Source organism: Numida meleagris, chromosome 10, assembly GCF_002078875.1.
Source record: "Numida meleagris isolate 19003 breed g44 Domestic line chromosome 10, NumMel1.0, whole genome shotgun sequence".
NCBI classification, from domain to species: domain Eukaryota; kingdom Metazoa; phylum Chordata; class Aves; order Galliformes; family Numididae; genus Numida; species Numida meleagris.
In genome coordinates this window covers 17,569,612-17,590,692 of record NC_034418.1, presented here as the reverse complement: position 1 = coordinate 17,590,692, position 21,081 = coordinate 17,569,612, and the positions used below count along the sequence as shown (strand labels likewise).

The window sequence follows — 21,081 nt, the reverse complement described above, 5'->3', positions numbered from 1 at the left end:
GAAGCGCTTATTTCCTTATCCATCCTCCCTCTCTTCTAAGGAATACTCAACCCAGCTCCCAGTGCTCTGGAATGGAGCAGTTTTTCCCTTTGGAACAGCTATAAATAGACAAGCTTGTAGCTGTACGTGTGCTTGTCACTTAGGCTAAACTCAACTCTGACACTTCTTAATTGTTCCATACATTTGCATGTTAAGGGCATAACTCACAACCTGCCTCTTCGTGTTCTTTCCCCCCAGAAAGCAGAGGATCTGTAAGGACAGGCGTTCCTTACCGAGCATCTCCAGTTACTGCATTGTTTGTACTCTGCCCTGTCAATATTTTGACACACGTTGGATACCTTACGAGGAATAGTTAATGTGTCATGAGAGGCTTCTAGGTGTGCTATTGCTGGCTGTTAGACAGAGGGAAGTGCAAGCGGAACATTTTCTGGCTCGTCCTGTTAGTGCCTGGTGGTTCAGCGCCTGCTGGGCCCCGGCTGAAAGTTCAGCTCAGGTTTGTGGCTGCGAGGCCTCAGAGACACAAGCTTCTTCCTGGATTTCATGGCAAAACTGTTGCAAGTATTGTGGTACTTCGACTTGCTGGAAGGAGCTGTAGGAAATAAACGTCTGACCCAGTGTGAGGTCCTCAGGTGTAGTGATAGGAAGCTCTCAGCAACCTGAAGGATGCTGATCAATACTGAGCTCTGTTCCCACTGCTTCCAGGTTGCTGTCCACCTGGCAGATGAATGGGCAACCCTTTCTCTTTGTGCTTTGTGAATCCGGTGCTTGACTCTGCAGGTTCTCTCTGGGCCTCCAGCATTGCACTGAACGAATAATGTAAGTGCTGAGAGGTGGGAGGCTGGTGAGATAGGATGCAGTCAGGTGATCAGGAAACACGCTCTTGCATGTTTGTGGCAAAAGAGGACGTATTTGCTTGTGAGAGGGAGAATGTATCTCAGTTCCTTCATTCTCCATCGCAGCTTAGAGAAAAGGCTTTGCAAAAGATGAGATGTGTGAAAGCACAACGCAGACAGTACGCCCTCTCAAGCTGGTACTTAAAGTTTCTCAGCTCAAATTCAATTGAGCAGTTGATATTTGTCACCTTGTAATTTCCTGTGCTTTCTTGCCATAGTTGTTTTGAAACTACCAGGTTTGTTATTTTCCTCCAGTGTTCGAGTGTGAATTCTGATGGGTTTGAGAGTTGGGTGGGTAAGCTTTGTGGTTTAGATTTTGTGGAGTCACTCGGGATTACCTTATGTCTAATGGACAGCAGTAATTGGGTGGCCCTGTTTTTTTGGGGCACCGCTTTCCTTTAGAAAAACAAGAGATGGAATGAGAGTGCTGCATCTTTGGTTACCGCTTCTGTACCAACAGGGACGTGGAAGTGCATTCACCAGTTGCTTTTTGGTGGACATCTTCAGCAAAAATTCAGTGGCTGTGTTTGTTTTTTTTTCCATAGATCTTCCTTAATAAATCTGTAAAAGCAGAAGCATCGATTGGTGGTCTGCACTTGGCCGCCTGTATAACACCGTGTAGTTTTATTTGGTATTCTTCCCTGTTTAAATTGTAGCCCTTCTCCTTTCTGCCCAGTCTCTTGACAGTCAGATTTTTACCACCTGAATTCCAGAAAGCAACATTGATCTTCACATTGCATGAGCTGAGCCTGCGTTCAGTGGCTTAAGAAAAGGAAAACAGCTGTTCACAGATGGAGTAGCACTTTCAGACTGCTACGTGGGCTTGCTGGAAGTTGCGGTGCCTTCCACTCGCAGCTCTGCGATGTGCTGCTGGCTCACAGCACCTTTGCTTTCATCCAGCCTGGTACAAAGCAGCCTGCAGACTCGTGCACGTTTCCTTTTGGCAAGGGGAGCTGCTGAAGGGAGCACTCCATAAAGCTGTCCGTGAAATCAAAGGGAACACGTTGGTAAGAATGATGTTGACACACGCTGTTGAAAGATGGAGCGGGTATTGGGTTTAATTCTAGGCAGCTGGTGTTAGTGCTGAAATAACTGGATGTTATTAAAAGTAAATCAGCACGTGGTTCTCCTGAATTTTTCTGATTCTTTGGAGAGGAGCACAAATTCTTCATGTGGTTTGAAGCATTCATCCCTCTAGTCCTTCTACCGATTCACAGTGGCTTTCTCCAGAAGTTGAAGAGAAGTTACAGATAAAACACCTGCAGGGCCATATTAAGGTGCCTTCCAAAATGAGTCTTTTCTCCTGTTGCCCACATAGCTGTATATTGCACCCTGTCCTTGACCCACAAGGAGTGGCTGGCTCATCCTGAGGTGTGGATCACTTGGTGTGGCTGCTGACTTTGGGGAGGAGAAGGTCCAAGATCCCTTGTGCAGAGGGAGAGGCCCGTGGGGGATGTGTCACAAAGGCCAGAGTGTCTCATGCCTTGTCTGGAGCAGGAAGGAGCTGTCTGGCTTTTTACCTTTACAGGAACGTTGAACCAGTCAGATGACAAATGCACTGAACAGCAGCCCAATGGGTAAAGATCTCTGTTCTAGCCTGAGGTAACTGAAATGGCTTCGGCTTGCTGAATCTGTTTCACCTGGAGCATCTGAAATAGAAGGAAAAAGGTGCCATTCAGGAAGGAGGGAAGATGACCTTGAAATCGTACCATTAGAGGAGCTTCCAGATCCTATAAGATCCTATAAGATCCGTGTTGGGCCTTCTTCATAGGCTGGCCTCTAATCTGTCTCCATTTGTGTGTTTTCATACTTCAGCTTTCTATACAGATGCACATAGGCTTACAGTAAGAGCTTGAGAACTGGTGGAGTATGGAGACCCAAAGCTTCAAGTTGCCCTGGAACAGAGGGGAAGGAAAGGAGGAGCCTGTGTGGGCAAAGGGGCCTCCAGCGGGCACATCTGGGCTCACTGAGCAAGGCTGGGGTGGAGGAGTTGTTAATGGGGAGGACAGTATACTTCCCTTGGAGGCTGCTTTGGAATGTAAAGCAAAACATGCCAAAAAGGGCTGCTGTGTTCCAAGATTCCAGTGTGCTGCTGCTGTGAGCTGCTCTCTTAGCACTGATGCTCAGCGCCATACAGCAGTGGGCAAATGCACAGGATTCTGGAAACATGGCATGCTGATATGAGATAGGGGCAGAGGACTTTGTCATAGAGGGTACGGTGGGGTAGAAACTGGAGGATGGAGACAGAGCTTCTCGTGTCCTGTGCTTCATGTTCTGAGACTGCTGTACAAGCCCTCGTGATCAAGGAAGCTGCTGCCTGATGTTGCTGCCTGCTAACAGCCACGCTGGCAGGACATCTTGGAATGTGATCCCTATTGAGTTGTAACAAACTGTAAAGGATGTGGATTTAATCAGGTAGCAGTATTTGCTTCCACCTCTGTCTGATTGCGTTTCAAATACGAGCTTCCGTACTTGAGAGTCAGTAACTACGTGAAGAAGATTTCTCATTTGTGCTTGAAGGAAAGCAGCAAATAAAGTAAAGCAAACACCTCCCCCCAGTAAACATCTTAGAAAACTTGATTGCAGAAACCGGGTCACTTTACTTATCAGTAGGAATTATCTGGATAATTGTGCAGCTGTAAGATGTTCCTAGGGCCCATGAACTCCATTCATGCTCTAGAACAGACTTAATCTGAAAAGGTTCAGAGCAGGGTCACTGTGGTCAGTGCAGAACCGTATACATAATGGTTCACTTGGCCCATGGCAATCATTTGCCAGAGGATAAACTCCCTGCAGCAGGTTGTATTAACTGGCTAAGCTCAGACTAGATCTATAGCCAGGAAGGTCATGTAACTGTAAGCACAACAACATCCATCTGTAGATTTAAGTTGGTTCTTTACCCGCATAGTAAAGCAGAAATAAGAACAGAAATAGTTTTATTTTATATTCATAGGTTAATCCTTGCTTAAGTAGCGGTGTTGCTGCAGTTGACCCTGCTCTCCACAAGTTACATATTTGCTCCTCATTGAGCTGTGTCACCCACAGCACGGTGATACCCTGCAAAGAAGCCATTCCACCAGTTCTTTCCAATTATAATCCTCAAGTACGCATTCCAATCCCTATCTGCTGTATTTTAACTGTGATCACAATTAAGGGTGTCCTGAATTCTCTTAAATGAGTATACCAAGGTACACGTATTTTCTTAAACTGTCAGGAAAACCTCTGAACCGTGTGCATGCTTCATTCTCCGTGCTGTCAGATAGCTCCTCGAGATCTGGCACGGAGCAGGGTTCTTCCTGTGGTGCTCAGCACGCAGCGTGGTGGCACTGAGGACATCTCAGAACCTTGCAGAGGAGTGCTCTGAAGGCTTGAAATGGAGCAAGTCTCCGCTGAAAGGATAAGATAGAGGAGGAAGCAGTAAGTCGTGAACTGACGTTATTCATGAGCCTAGGGATTTATGTTATTGTAATTGGGAGCCGCCTGGAGAACGAAGGGGTGAGGTTCATAAAGGGAATGTTAATTCTGTGTTTTAAAGGCTAGCACAAACATCTGCAGATCTATTTAAAACTCGATATAGTTCTAAAAACGTTGGCTGCAAACAAATAAAACTCCAAGAGGAGTTCTGTAAAACTGCCAAGCCCTAGGCTGTAATGTTTTTAACTGTCAGGGCACAACAAGAAAAAAAAAAACATTAAAATGGAAAAGATAAAGGCTTCCAGCCATGGGGTTTTTGCATGGAGGAAAATCAAGCTCCATCTTGGTGAGAGAACGCTTTGGCCAAAGTGCTGCTGTGGGGAATGGGAGCTATGGGGCTGATGGAACATTGCGAGGACTTGGTGGTGCCCCTGTTGTGCCGTGCAGCTTGTGTTAGCAGGACCAAGAAGGATGCACGTGATAAACGTACCCCAGAGGCATCGAGGTAATGCACAAATAGTCTTGAAAACGAGTGAAAACGTTGAGAATCGTAGAATCCTTAAGGTTGGGAAAGACCACTGAGATAATCCAGTCCAACTGTCGGCCCATCAGCACCGTGCCCACAAAGTGCAGCTCCCCAGAACCCCAACGTCAGGGCTCTGGGTTTTGCTTGTTTGAGCTGCTCTGTGAGCATCCCTCCGAGCACCTGTTGTGTGCTGCTAAAATTCCAGTGGCTTTCTTCTAGTATAATTGCCTTTGAATTTATAAGCCGGAGCAAACGGGCGTTTTATGGACAAAATTGCGTGTATCCCTGTGGGGGTAGTCAAGAGGCAGGAGAAATAGGAAGTCAATAGTCATCATGAAATTTAGTGTGGTGGGGTTTCTGATCTGTGTGGGAAATGAGAGTGGGATTTCGAGTGCCTGATGTGTCGGATCGTGTCCTTGAAGGCTGTGGATCACCGGGGGAGGTGGGGGCAGTGGTCTGCTCTGTTCATCAGCCCTTTCCCCTCGGTGGGAAGGACCCGTAAGGATCTTCGAGTCCGAGATCTTGGGTTTGCTTACAGCTTACCTAAATAGCAGTCACTGAAGCTGACGTTTCCCGTCAGCCTGCAGCCAAGAAGGAGTCGTGATGTGAAGGCAAAGCAGCAAAGCCCTTTCAGAACCACACCCCGAAGAGATGGAGGTTTTTGCCAGCCGTAGACTTGGCGTGCTTGTGTAGCGTTCTTATTATGCCGATGGGCGCCACGATAAAGCCGGGAAGAAATGTAGGACTTTGTGTTTAGCCTCTGGTCCGGGGGTGGTTGGGACAAAGCTTTTCCAGTCTGGAAAACCACAAGGAGCAGCTGCCAAGCGTGGCAAGCACCAGGTGTGCTTGTGGCTGATGGCCATTGGGCACACGCCGAGCAAGAGAGTAATCCCTTTTGCATGCATTTAGGAGCATCCTCCTCATTCCTCTTATCTCTTTGCTTTCTCGCAGTGAGTGTCGAAAAAGTGGAACTAAAGGGACTGGCACACAAGAAGAATGAAAGAAACGTTGAATATTCCTTTGAGGTAAGTACTGGTGCTGGGCTGTTTTTTTCCTTTGAAAGGAGGGAGGATAATACTTGAGAAGGAGTTAAAGAAATGCGCCAGCATTGTTAGGTCCCAGGATTTGGTCTCATGGAGCTCCCTGGGGATAGATGTCAGTCGTTTTTTAAAACAAATGAATTGTAAGTAGACATAAATTGCTGTTGATTAACGTACGTAGATGATGCAGAGATTGTCTGCTAAGTGGGACACAGGCAAAAAAAAAATCATTCTAGCACAGCCAGTCATGGCAAAGTGGGTATTTATGGGGAAAAAAGTCATGCCACAATTGCAGGAAATTGTATGTATGGATGGAATGGAATGCAGAAGTTAAAAAGAATTTGAGGCTTTATGTGGACAAATATGAATTTAGACTCTTAGGGCAGTACTGTGTGTGGGAAAAGATCAGAGTGGTCATGTATCGCTGTATTTGTGGTCGTTTATCTCTGCGTTCAGCAGTGAGGGGAGTGTGAGACTGTGGCATATGGTTCTGGCGTTGCTGGTTTTAAAAGGGAGCTGAAGAGTACAGAAAATAGCTGTGGAAATTACTCAGGGCTGGAGGAAAATGCCATGCAGTGAGAGACTTAAAGCATTCCACTGCAGGAACTGACTGGAGCATCCTAGAAAAGCGTTCTCAAAGGGAAGAAAATATTTTTACGGTGAAGGAGTCAAAAAAAAGCAAAGCATAACAGGAACTGTTGACTGCAAATTGAAGCCAGACAGAGTGGAAATGAGAACGGTTCCGCTGGCAGGAGGGTGGTTAGCCACAGGCTGCTGGGGGGAGTGGGCTGCCCCAAGTTGGGTGCCCAGTTTGGAGGCTCGGTGCTCACGGTGCTGCCGACCTGGGATTTCGTTCAGCGTTAGCAGCGGGGCTGGATGCTGGAGCTGGTGAGAGGAATGACAGAGCGCTTCCCTCCCGGCCAGTTCGAGCGCCGTATTCCAACGCTCAGAATGCAGAGCCCAGAAAACGTCTCTGGTTTACTTAATGAGGCATCGAAGCCAAAGAGTTGGTGAGAAAAGGAAACCCTGAAAGAAAGCGGACAGGAGAATTTCAATTATCTGCCCACTTGTACTAAAAAAGGGAAGGTTTTCTTTAGAACTGACATCTTCTTGTGACGTTGGCAGCACGAACCACCTCTTGGTGCACGGTTCTAAATATCATCAATATTAGAAAAGTTATGGATGTTTTCTTAAATCCTAATGAACGATGTCATCGTCTGAACTCCGGTATACTTATGAGCCTCTTGTGAAACGTCTTTTCCTGGTATAAATTCTTTCATAAATACAAAAAAAAATTGCTTTTATCGGTGAAAACATTCCACTTCACAGCTTATAACTAAAAGAACAGCCCGTCGTTGCGCTGAGCTCATAAATTGCTGCTTACTCGGTTAGAAACCTACAGTTAAACGTTTACTTTGGTAGCTTGGGAAGAGAAGGTGATTAGATGATAGAGCAGTTTTCAGCATGGTGTTGCTGTTTTCCCCGGATTTGTGGTTCACGTTATTGTTTTGTAAGTATTGAGGATGATACCACGTTCACAAAGCATATGCCGTAACGAACGTCAGGTTACTGCAAAACTAGAAAGAAAGGGAAGTCCGAAACTTCTCACGAATCCTCAAAAGGTGATAACGTGTTGTGAAATTTAAAAAGGGAAGGAAGAAAGAAAAGGTTTTGTAAGACCGAAAACTGCCTACGTTTTCTTTCTTCTTTTCTTTTTCCCCCCCCCCTTACTTTTCTGTGTCACAACTCTGCCGAGAGGAAATTCCTCCATGATGTCATCTGTTTTGAAACCCTCGCCTCTCACCAGTCGCTTTGGCTGCCTTGGGGAGGCTGGAAAAAAGCTGCGCATGTTTTCAGTTGTCTTTGGAACTGGTGTCATGTGAGAAGATGGCTTCCTGGTTGGAAACCCCACAAACCCGACTTCTTCCCAAACGTAACTCGGAAGGTTCCCCCGGTGCCAGGCGTGCCGAGTGGAAGGGACCTGCCATTGGCTAACGCTGCTAGCCAACATCTAAACCTGGCCGTGCCAAACCCCCCAACTTTTGGCAAGGTTTAACTAATCATCCACCAACCCATAAATACCTCTGCCTGTAAGAATGTAATGACTTAATGCAGCAAGCGTACGGGAAGAGATAGCGAGCTGTTCCCTTCTCTAGGGCATGCACAAGATGGTGGGGTCTAGTGGGGATAACGACGACCTCAACTACTCCTTTAACGTGGCAGTGTTGGGGTTTGGGGCAGTTGGGCTGGTTTTCTGCCATCTCTGCACGGCGTGTGGAGCTGATGAATTATGAACGGGCGCTCTTGCGCCGCGCTGAGTGGTTGGTATTGCACATCAGGCTCTACAAACCAGCCGTTTAACAATAACGAGAAAAAAAAGTTTCCATTCGTTAGCAGTCTGTCTCTTCGCGCTGGATGTCTGCAGCGTGCCGTGGCTGTGTAAACCATGAAGTGCTTTTTTAAGGATCCAGAGTGCTTGTTAAGTACAATCACAGCGAGAGCCAGGGAGGACTGACTAATGGTTACTTGCGCGCTGAAAGTTTTTCCTTCTTGCTGTCACACGTTGCAGTGTTTCTTGCAGTCGATGGGAGCCATTTGATGCCTGTCAGTGAGTTTTCGAAACCAGAGTTCAATCCCTGGCTGCTCCTTGCTGAACTGGGTGCTTTTCATTTCGGCAGGTCCTGTGGTCTGATTCTTCAGTGACGCTGGTAACTAAATCTTCCGTGGAAGTGACTGAATTTATCTCGAAGGTAAAGGCATCCTTTGAAAACGGAGAGAACATTTGTGTGATATCATTTAGTGACCTTTCTGAAAGTGCACTGAGATAATAGAGAGAGACTGAATTCCTTAAAACGTTCAGCCCATAATTCACCGTGCCTTGAATTTCGTATGAGTAACAAGTCTTTCAATTCCTGTCCAGCTGTCTCAGCTGTATCCAGAAGAAAACTTGGAGAAGTTCATTCCTTGCCTAGCTGGTCCAGATTCCTTTTACCTAGAACGGAACCACATGGACCTGGAATCGGACCTTAGGTATGCTGGTTTGCTTTGCCTTGATTGTTAACTTCAGCGTCTGCTAAACCCTATTTTCCCAAAATCAAGACTGAAGTCCACCGCTGACAGAGCTGCAGTGGGTATTTTTCCATAGTCAGAGCCAGCAGGTGCATGCCTAGATTATTTTTCATGGCAAACAGCGTTAACATTTTGAACAGTCCTCTCTGTGCTTCGAGAATCACAGCGTACCGACAGGAATTCGGTAGGGTCAGAGAGAAAGCATGTTGCTGTTGCTGCTGCTGCTGTTTAGCTAGCAACAGTCTCCACAAATCTAGGTTAATAGAGCAGCAATCTGCGTTTACACAGCGACCGCTGCATCTTTGGAAGAGGAAGAATAACTGTTCCACTCTGTGCTAGGTATCTGAGAAATTCAGAAACAGACTGGGGTTTTTCAAGGCAGAAAGCACATCCGTGTGTGTGCAGCTGCATTCGTGTGTTGCTCACAAACTTGAAGAACGACCAGCACAAAGATGTGGCCACAGTGCTCTCTATTTTGACGACTTTTTACACGTCTTCAGATCTACAGAAGATTTGGTTTGACCCAACACCGTTAAGCTTGCGTAACAGTGAGGAGCCTGGTCCTGTTGACCACAGACACCTTGCAGTTACAGAGGTTTAGGAGATGGCTTTTCTTTCTCCCTAGAAGTCAGAGTAGTCAGAAGTTCTGCATCTTTGACTGGAACATACAACAGAGCGAAAAAAGCCACAAAGCAGTAACGTGAGGTCAAGAAGTTTTAAGAGTTAACACATTTCACCCCTCCTTTGATTGAGAATTTCACAGTGTTTTTAACCTGAAAGGGTTTTTATGTTTCTTAGTATCACTTTTAAGGAGGCATGGGGGGTTTACAATCATGATTGAGCAGAGAGCTGTAAATTAGTTACAACAAAATGGGAGTTCTGTTTGTTTCTGATGATCCTGCAGGTATTTGGCACCCTTGCCTTCCCATGTGGTGAAAAATGACCACGTGAGGAAGTTCTTCAGCACTTCATCCCCTTCGCAGCAACTTCAGAGTTCAAGTAAGTTTAAATGAAGCTTTTAATTAATTAATTTTTAAGCGGTACGCGTTTCTTAACCCGATGCTATTTCTAACTGCCACTCCTTGTTTTTAGGTCCTGGCAACCCCTCCCTTTATAAAGTAGGAACTACGCTGGGAACGTCTGGAAGGTGAAGTGTTTATTTTGTTTCCATCTGTTCTGGTTGTAAAAACCCATTCTGTAGGTCTGTCTGTCTTCCCTTGGAGATTTATTCGAATCTATACTTTTATATTCAATTGTAAGAAAAAAAATCCGAGAAGTTCTATCTTTAGTGTGTGGTCTGCCCAAAACAGATAGTGTAAGTAAGGTACTAGCATTTCTAGTGCTGTCATTTGTTTGTTTATGAAGTGCCTCTAGAAAACACGTCTCTGCAGCGTGTTGAAGTGTTTCCTCGTAGTGCAGGTCTCCTTCCATTGGGAGGAAGGAAAGTGACCTCTTCTCAGTCAGCCTTGGACAAAGAAGGAAGGAGATGCTCTTGCCTTTTGTTAGGATTTGAACTCAGAGCCCTATCCTTTCTCTTAAGAGATAATTCTCATTTTCTCCAACAGAACTCTTCAAGGAGCCAGTGTTGTGGGTTATTTTACCACTTCCATGTGTAAAAAAAAAAACAACAAACCAACAATTCCACAGATTACACTGGGGCAATTTTTAATAATGCAAAACTGAACCATGGCCATTCTCACTAAGCCTTTTTTTAAAATATATTTTGTCACAGAGAGGTTGTAGAACATATATCTTCTGTGGCTGTGGAAGGAAACCTCTTCTTACATTAGAGTTTACTTGCCCTAAGCTGCACTGTTTCACTGTGCTGTTGAACAGCGCGGGTACAAGCGTGCAAGTTGGGTCAACCAGCACAGGTTTCCCCAGCAATCCCACAGATGTACGTCACCGTAGCGGCAGAACTCAACGTGACGCAGATCCAGGGTGCTAACTCAAACCTTGTTACGTTTTGCAGGCCTATATGCGGGGTGGCCGGCATTCAGTCTTCTCAGAACCACGTCCAGCACTCGGCTGCTGCTCCCGTCGCGCTCTCCCACTGCTCCCATTCAGGAGGCACCGGCTCATCGCTGGCCTACCGCAACCAGATGGACACCACGTCGCCCATGTTGATGTCTTCCAGCCCCCAGACCCCACAGACACAGGAGCAAAATGGGATCTTAGACTGGCTCAGGAAACTGCGGTTGCACAAGTACTACCCTGTCTTCAAGCAGCTCACCATGGAGAAGGTAGGGCGGTGCGCTGAGTTAGGAAAGGAGCCTGCTTTGATGTATCCTTGCATTCTGCAGTGCACAGGGAGGAATCACACATGTGCGTTTGGAATTGTGGCAGTCACTGGAAATGCTCTGAAGGTTTGTGCTTCGGCAGTCACGTAGTGATGAAATCCTTCTTCATAGAATCTTAGAATGGTTTGGGTTGGAAGGGACCTTTAAGATCCTCTGCTTCCAAACCCTCCCTGCTATAGGCAGGGACACCTCCCACTACACGGGGTTGCTCACAGCCCCATCCAGCCTTCTTATTTTCAGTTGCGTTGTGCCCAGGCCAGGACTGCAAGGCAGCTGCTGCTTCAGATTCCTTGCTGAATGCTCGGAGATCCGATGGCACGCTGACTGGGGAGCTGTGCTTTGGCCCCCTGGTCGTCCCTTTGATGTGCAATAACTCACATCTGTGGGATATTTTTTTTTTTGTTTCTGCTTCGTGATTGATTCTTCTCCCCAAAATATTTGGTTATCCCTTTTTTGTCAAAGTAGATCTGCAGAGACTTTTTTCCAATCAGCATGCAGGCTAATAAATAATAACTGATGCGTGCTGTGTTTTAACTACACGGATGTCAGCACTTCTACAATGCCTGCAGCTCCCTCTGTAGAGCTGTTGAATGAAATCCGTGTCCCTGTTGCTGTGCTTTAGCTTTGAACGCCCTCCGGTGGACGAAGGGCTTCGGTTGAGTCAGGTCTAAACCAGCAGAGCTTGGTGGTGGTTGTGGCACGGGGCACGAGTTGAGCTGTTGGCAGTCTTCTGGTTCGACGTTCTTTGTCATGAGGGGAAAATAAAGAGTGGATTTTTCCTTTAATAAAGAAGCAAAACTGCGGATGTTCTCGTGCGCTGGCATTTCCCTGTTTTAAAAATAAGCACGTGGAACTATGCGTGCTTTACAGGCTCTAAGTTTAATTGTAAATATTATACTATTGCATCTATATTCTGTGTATTTCACTATTCAGTTTAATGTCTGAGCGTGTTTTCGAATCAACTGCTGAGATGACTGCGCATTGATTTCTGCATTAAATTACATACCTAGGAAAACGAGAGTGTTTTTTTTTTTTTTACAAGATCCTTAAACTCATTTATAGCACAGAGTTCTATTTATATAATTACAGAGATCGCTTTGTCTTCATTGTGAATAGTTAATATAAGCACACCCCTAGTTAAATTTCATCTACCGCAGTTCTTTCATTCAAGGCCCCCACGCTTCTATTTGACGCTGATTCTATAATTTAAGACCGGATTAGAGTTTCTTTGAATGAACATGTGTTAAAAAATGACTTTAAAGTTACCTTTGAGAATGGATCTTTACTGAAAATGTGAATGAGAGCATTGAAGGCTGTAAAACTCCCCACGCGTTTTCTTTTTACAAGTTCCTGAGTCTGACGGAGGAAGATCTGAATAAGTTTGAATCCCTCACCATGGGAGCAAAGAAGAAGCTCAAGACCCAGCTGGAGCTGGAGAAGTAAGTGGAGGGGAAAGCTCTTATTAAGGTTGTAAGGGACAAGTTTGCAGTGTTTGTTTTTCCACACGGTGAGCCTGCCACGTTCCCACCTGTAGATAAGGGTAATGCTTACCTCCCTCGCTCTCTGGTAGGCTCAGTTGCTTGAGGAAGCTCCTGAAGCCGCAGTGTGTTCTGTGCATACAGTTTTACCACTGCCAGCTCAGGGCTGTGTGAGGATGACCACATGCAGCCCAATATAAGTGCCCCATGACAGCTCTTCTGGGGAGGGGAACATTTCTGGAGTCATTTACAAAAGATACGTACTGTTGCATGGGATTTTTTTGAGCTTGTATAGCAGATACTGCAAAGCAGATGTACAAAGTACGTTTTGTGTTTGGATGAGATCCATTTGAACTGTGCCTTAGACAATCTTAGAATCCTTGCAGTGGAAGGTAGAGGACTGTGCATGGCCTCAGCTGAACTCAGCATTGCTGAACAAGCAGGCACCCTCTCACCTGCAGGAATATTGTAGAGTCGTAGAGCAGTGCTATTTCTGTGCTGCTTCTTTCCCTTCCCTTCTGTTTCTCTGCCCGATTGTTTGCTTTCTCTGCCACATCTTGCCGTCTGAGTAATTAGCCAGTCTTGGTGCCCATGGAACGTGCTCGTGTTTTGTCAGATTAAGTAATTTGTGCGTAAATAATTCTTAGTAACAGTGCTGCAGCCGTGATGGTACGCACAAAGGCTGCGTGTGGGAGGGAGGCACGGCGCCTTCGATTGGGCTGCTGATATCAGTGAGAAAAACAGACAAGCTTACTGCACACAGAAACCTTTCTTCAATACTTTTTGGGATTGCTCTTGAGTAGCTTCTGACATCCTGAAGTGTCCTCATTCAGGTTTTGGACTAACCACCTGCATGAGCTTCCTGGGGTGGGAGGGAGTCAGCAAAGCAGCCCACTGGGCTGTCAGGTTTGCAAGCTCAGGTGACACGCACGCTCCGAATCAGGATGTCCAGCAGGATTCTTTCTTCATTAGAACTGACCATTTTTGGCTTCCACTCGGTGCGGATGGAGCAAATTGTCCATATTTTGGTTATCTCCTCTTAGAGGGAAATGTTTATCCTTACTATACTTAAAAAGCAATTAAAAATCCATCTCGTTGCTCGTTTATCAAAGCTCCTTGACAGCATTCTCCGCCCGTCATTGATTTTCCAATGTTTGCAACATTAAAACTTCAGATTTCATTTGGCTTTGCTTTGGTGTTGGTGTGCGTGGCTGTGTTTGGGACGTGCCTCCAGAATGTGATAGAATGTAGTCACCATTTAGTCATGTTTTACCTTAAATAAAAGCATTGGTACTGTAACTGTGATGGCAGAAAGGCCAAAGGAAGTGCTGGCAAGAAGCTAAGGGCAGGACTGATGTAATTGCCAAACGTTTCCCTTTGTAAGGAGCTAACTTTCTGAGATTATTTAGTGGGCTTTGTCTGCTCCGGTTTCGTTCAGAAATGGATTTATCTGTTGATGTGCTTTAGCCAGTTTTTGCATCTTCATACGTTTCTCCATCACCCCATAGGGAAAAATCAGAGAAACGGTGCCTCAACCCCACAACACCTTCTTCAGTTACCAGCAGTGGTGTGGCAAGGGTTCCCCCTACTACACACGTGGGGCCTCTCCAGAGTATTCGTGGCAACCACGCTGCAGGTAAGAAAGGAGCAGAGGACAGTGCTGTGCTCTCAGGTCTGAATATGTCCATTCTTTTAGTGCTTTCCACCAATCTGTTGTAAATTTTATCTTCCAAAATGCCAGCGGCTTAACAGGAAGCAAACAGGCTGGTTCCTGTGTGTATGGAGTGCAGTAGAAAGCGGTTGCCTCTTTGTGGCTTCCATGGCTGGCTGCACTAGCCAGCTACCGTTGTGCCTCCAGAGTGCTGCTTCTTAGTCAGTGCCTGTCTCTGTAAAGCTCTGTATCACAGCCCTGTAAGTCAGCTGGTGCTGGCAGCTGTAAGAGCTGCTGTCAATGATGTGCTACCGTTGTTGTCGTCTGCAGAGCTGCGGGTGGACGTGGATCAGCCAGCCCACCCACTGCCCCGGGAGGGCAGCTCCTCCGAGTACTCCAGCTCTTCTTCCAGCCCCATGGGGATCCAGACGAGGGAGGAGAGCTCGGACAGCGCCGAGGAGAATGAGAGACGTAAGCAGAAGCAGCCAGGGAGGGGACTGGCGCGGAGCCGCTCCATCTCCTGAGGCGGTTGTGCTTATGGATGTTTCTGTCCCTAGGTTTGGAGATTCACTTAGACGGTTCTGAAAAGGAGAAGCCAGTGATGTTACTGAACCATTTCACTTCGAGCTCTGCCAGACCCACTGCTCAGGTCTTACCAGTGCAAAACGATGCAGGCTCCAATCCGTCCGGCCACCATACTCTGCCAATGCAAATGATGTCAGCGGCCTCTACTCACATCACCCCCATTCGGATGCTAAATTCGGTACATAAATCAGAGCGTGGCAATGCAGACATGAAGCTCCTTTCATCGTCTATGCATTCACTTTTATCTTTAGAAGAAAGAAATAAAGTCTCTCCTGGACCTAGAGGCAGCATAAAAATGGAAAAGAGCTTTGGGAATACAGTAGTGGATGTCATGTCTGCGCCTTCTCCCCATCAGCCCTTGCAAGTGCTTTCGGGGGCTGCCGAGAACAGCTCGCCCACGTCTACTATTAACTTTGGGCCTCGAACCAAAGTCGTCCACGCTTCGACTCTGGACAGAGTGATAAAAACAGCTCAGCAGCCGGGACTGATAGTAGAGACGAGCACTGCTGCCACTGTCACATCCAGCACGGTCTTCCACGTGGCTCGCCCACCCATCAAGCTCCTGGTGTCTTCTTCTGTTCCTACCGATCCTGCCATTGCCGGGCAGACTTCCTGCTCCAGTAATATGCAAATAACGGTGTCCCCTGCAATAATAAATCCCCGGACTGCTCTGTATACAGCCAACACCAAAGTTGCCTTTTCCGCAATGAGCAGCGTGCCCGTGGCACCCATGCAAGGCAGCTTCTGCGCAAACAGCAACGCGGCCTCGTCCAGCAGCCACCCCTCCACGTCCTTTGCAACCATGGCCAACCTGCCCAGCTGCCCCGCGCCCAGCTCCAGCCCCACGCTCTCGTCCGTTGCCGAGAACAACTTCTACAGCAGCAGCAGCAGCAGCAGCAGTAGCAGCAGCAGCAGCAGCAGCGGGTCTGCGGGGAGCGTCCCGGTGCCCAACCAGAACCACCACCACCACCACCACCAGCAGCAGCAGCCGCAGCCGCCCGGCTGCATGGTGTGCAGCTCCTGCGGCTGCAGCGGGAACTGCGGCTCCAGCGGGATGACCGTCAGCTACGCCAACTATTTCCAGCACCCGTTTTCAGGACCTTCCATGTTTACTTTCCCATTTCTGCCCTTCAACCCCCTGTGCAGTAACGGCTACATCAACACGCAGCAGTACAACAGCAGCACCACCTTCCCCGTGGTCCACACCGCCTACAACAGCGGCATCGCTCCGGACTCCGTGATGACGGGGCAGTCGACGTTTGCGGTACCCCCGATGCAGAACTTTATGGCGGGGACAGCGGGGGTGTATCAGGCACAGGGAATGATGGGAAACGGCAACGGTTCGAGTCACAAAAAAAATGGGAATCTCTCCTGTTACAACTGTGGGGCCAGTGGGCACAGAGCTCAGGACTGCAAACAGCCTCCAATGGACTTCAATCGACAAGGTAACGGTGAGCGTGGGGGCTGCGGCGCGGCCCGGCTCGGCACAGAGCATTGGGCTGGGCTGGGAGGAGTACCACCACGGGGACGGTGCTCGGTCTTTTGGCTTTCACTTACTTGCATGAGAAAGGTCTCGTTCCTGGAGGGTGTTGGTTTCAAGCCCTGTGTGAAGCGGTGAAACACATGGAGAGGGAGGGAGGTTCTGTTGGCAGATTGCAGCAGAACCATGGCTGCTTATCCCTGTAATCCAGGCTGTAGGTTCAGGTTCCCCTGGAAGTCTGCATTACTTCTTCCCAAACCAGTTACAGAAGTGCAGAATTACTGTTCAAATCCTCTTGAAGGTCCCATGTTGGAGTTTGCTGCGTTGCTTATTCTGTAGGACATGTTGCTTACGTGGGTACAGCTCCGGGAGAGGGCTGAAATCCTTAGTTCTGGGCAGGAAACAACTGAGAGAGAAATGTTATTTCACCTGGAACACTCTGCAGCCCCGTTTTCCTTTGTTCTTTTGATCAACTTGTTGTTCTGAAATCATCTGCATGTGGCATGAGCTTAAAAATTCGATAGGAACTTACGACTGGAGCAAGCAGCATTGAAGTGCTGTTTTACATTCTGTCTTGCCTATAGCATGTGCCTGCATTTATTTTTATAGAGTGCAGATGAGACCTCAAATATTTACAAATTAACAAGTGACCGATTTTGAGGCAGCAATTTTCAGCAGTGCTGACATGTAAATAATGAGTGGGGTTTCTGCACCTCATCTTTTGGTACTGGCTGATGGGACAGAAGCGGCACTGACTCCAGCAGTGCTCGTTCAGAAGTGCGGTCTGCTGCCTTTCCAAGCTGAATTTCATTCACCAGATTTCCACTTAAACTCTCCCGATCTAATTCTTGCCAGCCCTAAAACTAGGCCTGAGCGGGTGAGCCTGGCTGCGTGGAGCTGTGCTTTGATTTTCACTTCTATCAGCTGTAGGCACACGCTCCTTAGGCTTTTCTGCAGCTGGAGAGCGGCGCTGTGGGCCGTGTTAGGCCGTAGTGTGTGTTAAGTGGCTCATGAGAAGCGGGTGGTTGGGGGAAGTTTTGAGGTGTGAGCGGTGTGAAAAGCTTTGTGTTGGCTAATTCTTCTGTTTCCTCTCCCCCAGGTACTTTTAGGCTGAAGTACGCTCCTCCCTCTGAAAGCCTTGACTCCACAGACTGATCTTTTATCTGGCAAGAAAATACTGTAAGCCATGGAGATAGAAGGAGACTGAACTACAAAACTGAGACGTCCAGTTGCTGTTAAGCTTAATGTATTTTTTAATCCAAAGGTGCTTTACTTTATTAGACTAGGTAGGAAATCTAGCTTAGGGGTGCATCGAACCCATTTTTGATTGCCAAATTCAAGCTTGGATCTCGCTGTTGGAACTTCTGACCCCGTGTCATAGGACGATGCGTACTGGATGGATGGTGGAGCTGGCCAGCTGCATTTTCTGTTGCAAGTACAACATCCTGCGTACTCTTTTTGCTGGAGAACGTTGCCATACGTGGACTTGTTAAGGTAAAGGTCTGACTCCAGGGCAGCTACATCGTCAGGTGGAAGCTGGAGGCGGAGCTGGGAGCGGCCATTCGCCAGAAGGACTTTGGCACCCCTGGGCTAGGTAAAATGTCTACTTTTTTTCAAAAGTGATCAGGCACTAATCTCTGGGATTTTTAAGGATTGCACTACAGAAGAATGTAAAACTCTTCGAGCTTTCTGCACTTTTAGCAGACGGTGTCACTCTGAGTCCAGTGCAAGAGGCAAAGAAGTTCCGACCTTTACGAATTGGCACCAGCAGGCTACGTGACTTCACTACACGAGAAAAATCTTAAGTCAGTCTCTCCTTTCCCTTCCGAAAGAACACACGCAGCAGTTTCGGTTCCTTCTGGAAACAAACTTGTGCTTCGTTGTCTTACCTGTTAGCGCTGGGTTCCCAGCCATGGAATTTGCTTAGTTTCCAAGGGTCCAAGTCCCAGAGACTCCAGAGTCATAAAGGCTTCGAGGATATCGTTCCTGTAGTACACAACTCAACCTTTACGTCCTGTTACTGTACATAGGTCTCTTTCACAGAAACCTTATTATTCTGCTTTTGTAAATGAATTTTAAACCATCCTAAAAAAAAAAGAACTCTGGCAGCAGAGTTTGTAAGCTTTTGCTTTACTTTATATTAAAAAAAACAAAAACAAAAACAAACCCAACCACCCAACCCTCTGACTCCTACCCCCACGGCTTTTGCTACGGGATTCAGAAGTGGTAGAAGTCAAAACGTGTAAAAGGTAGTAAACTTCATTATTCTCAAGACTTGGAAGGATTTACTGTCAGCCTCCTTCGTCGCAATAGATTGTAGATGACTAGCTTTGGTGTTAACTACTTAGCGTACATAATTTGTGGGTGATAAATCTAAATTAGGGCTTGAGAGGAAGCCAACCGCATCCTGAACTGCTCATTTGAAACAGTTTGGTCCTGTCTCGTTGGAAGGAGGAACGAACCTGGTGGCTCCCCCCAGGAATCCGACGCCATCCAGCGGGTGAGGCGTCTGGCGGAGAGAGATCTGCGTGCTGTCATCGGCAAGATCTAAAGTTGAAGCCTTGTTTACACTCGGAGGCATTTCTCACACCCCCTTTCAACCACACCAGGACGTGTTGTAGCGGCGCAGCTGACTTTGGCTGGGGTCACCGCTGACGTTTGGTTGCAAAAGGAAAGCGAAGCAAAGGTGATTTCTTCTTCCTATGCAATGACAACTCATGAGAGGGGTTGCTCTCGGCCACGCGCGCCGCTGAAACGCTCCTGCTGGCTCTGCCCGCATTCGGGGGTCACCCGCGTTGGAACGAGCAACCTGGAGACCTACAACACTAAAGTGATGAAAACTGACAATGCAATTTACTTTGCCTTAATGAGCTTGAGACAATGGTAGGAACAATCTGCCGCACCGCGTTACGCCGAAGGAAACGCGCGGGTTTCGCCGACGATGTTTACTGTTCACAGCTCTGAGGGTCTCTCCAGTGGCCTGGAACACGTGCTGAAAGCCAAACCTTAACGTCTTTTTCACATTTTTTTTAAAAACAATCTTTTGAAACGGAATCGTATCTCAATAAACTGTGTCTCGACACCCATGCAAGCGTGAAGCACCCTCTCAAAAATAGCAAAAATGGACAGGAAAAGAATATCTATTTTCTGAACCGGTTTTGCGTTCTGTTTTAACGCCCAAGGCTGGGAACGTAGTCTTGTCTGCTACTCATCACGGAGTCGAAACCATTACAAAAGGACTGCAGAACTGAACTCGTGTCCAGCAAACTGTTTCATTCCTATCTTCAGAGCTTTCGTTGGGGTTGTTCCCTTTGTGTAAAGTTAAGGCCGATGTTTCTTCGAGTGGCTTCCGTGTACTTTTAGGTAACGTTTCTAAATGGTGAAGTCTGATCTTAGAGTAAGTTCAAATTCAGAAGTCTCGAGTACCTTAAAGCAACGTGAGCGTGAATAGAGAAGTGTCTGATGAACCGGCACCAGTGACAGAGGCTTCCCTGCACCGGAGCGAGCTGTGGCTTCAGATCTGCTCGTCAGCGCTGTCCGCTTCGTACCGAGAACAGCCAAAGTTGGTAAGTCTGAACGCAGCACTTTAGTTCCATAAAGCAACCCTTCGTCTCTTTGTCCAAGGCCCAAACCCATCTCCCCGCCCCCCTGAGAAGTAAGGCAGCTCATTTTAGGATAGTAGTTCCAGCTTCACTGGCGGAGAGAACCAGTTCTTAAAACCTATTTTTGTACGCTGAGAGATGGAGATTTCAAAGTACGCTATTTATTCCTATCTTAGTCCCGGAAGTAGAAAAAGAATTAGTTCTCAACATGGATTTCACTGTGGAATAGAAAGGGGTTTGAAGGGCGAGGCAGAGGGGAGCCCCGAGCCGTGCCCTGCGGGTGCAGGGAGCCTGGCTGCTCGGTGGGCAGCGCGTTCCCAGGAGCGTTTTCCTTTGGGGAGCGGCAGTGATGGGAATAGTAGGAACAGGGTGGGATTTCCAGCAAGCTCCTCGCGCTGCACGCTCCGAGGTGAGCGCGACCAGACGGCCCTGCTCGGTGCTGAGCAGCAGGAGAGCGAGCAAGGAAGGCTCATGGTAGCAAGCGAGGTATTGATCACGGGTTTCCTTCGTGTTTTTCCTTCAAACGACGTCACGCTTCACTTTTCCTGAAACCTTTCCAGTCGCGTGCCCGCCACGGTCCTTAAATCTTAGCACATTAAGCGACAGACTTCCACTAACGATGGTCTAACACCAGGCCCTCGCCGTTACCCCACGTTCAGTTTCACGCTGCTTCTGGCGGGCAGGCTTCGAGGGAAGGGACCCAGAGCCGCTCGGCGGCGTTGGGCGAAGCAACGCTCCTCCCCAGAACGCACGTGACATCACCCGGGAGCCCTGCACAGGGGGCGAGCTGGCTGTCCTCGGCATCACCAGATCCAGGAAGATTTGTTGGAGGTCACGGACACTCAGAGCTGTGGATGTGGGGGGAGTCCGGAGCGCCCGTGTCATGCGATGGGTGCAGGCAAATCTGGACCGAAACCGACGGGACGGCACCGGCAAGAGCGTGGGAACGCATCCACGGGTGGAGGCTGCAGGATCCACGAGCACTCCCCCCCCCCCCCCCCCCCCCCCCGTCTCGTGATGCAATGGGGCGCGCGGCCCCGTTC

General features: G+C 47.8%; 1 protein-coding gene across 3 annotated transcripts in view; it reads left to right on the top strand.

Annotated features, from left to right (window-relative positions):
* The window catches only part of ZCCHC14 (zinc finger CCHC-type containing 14), a 44,521-nt gene extending 23,473 nt beyond the window's left edge, over positions 1-21,048 (top strand). Inside the window, exons 3-14 of one of the 3 annotated variants that reach the window (XR_002442152.1) lie at positions 5,785-5,858; positions 8,552-8,623; positions 8,794-8,903; positions 9,847-9,941; positions 10,035-10,089; positions 10,915-11,185; positions 12,590-12,681; positions 14,229-14,356; positions 14,702-14,842; positions 14,929-16,401; positions 17,536-20,002; positions 20,673-21,048. Coding sequence is in view for 1 of the 3 variants with exons in the window: in XM_021408440.1 (XP_021264115.1) it covers positions 5,785-5,858; positions 8,552-8,623; positions 8,794-8,903; positions 9,847-9,941; positions 10,035-10,089; positions 10,915-11,185; positions 12,590-12,681; positions 14,229-14,356; positions 14,702-14,842; positions 14,929-16,401; positions 17,536-17,591 (2,567 nt within the window). In the remaining 2 variants the exon portion in view is untranslated. Of the gene's footprint in view, positions 1-5,784; positions 5,859-8,551; positions 8,624-8,793; positions 8,904-9,846; positions 9,942-10,034; positions 10,090-10,914; positions 11,186-12,589; positions 12,682-14,228; positions 14,357-14,701; positions 14,843-14,928; positions 16,402-17,535 lie in introns of all 3 variants that reach the window. The other 2 variants (XR_002442151.1, XM_021408440.1) reach the window with 2 other exon arrangements.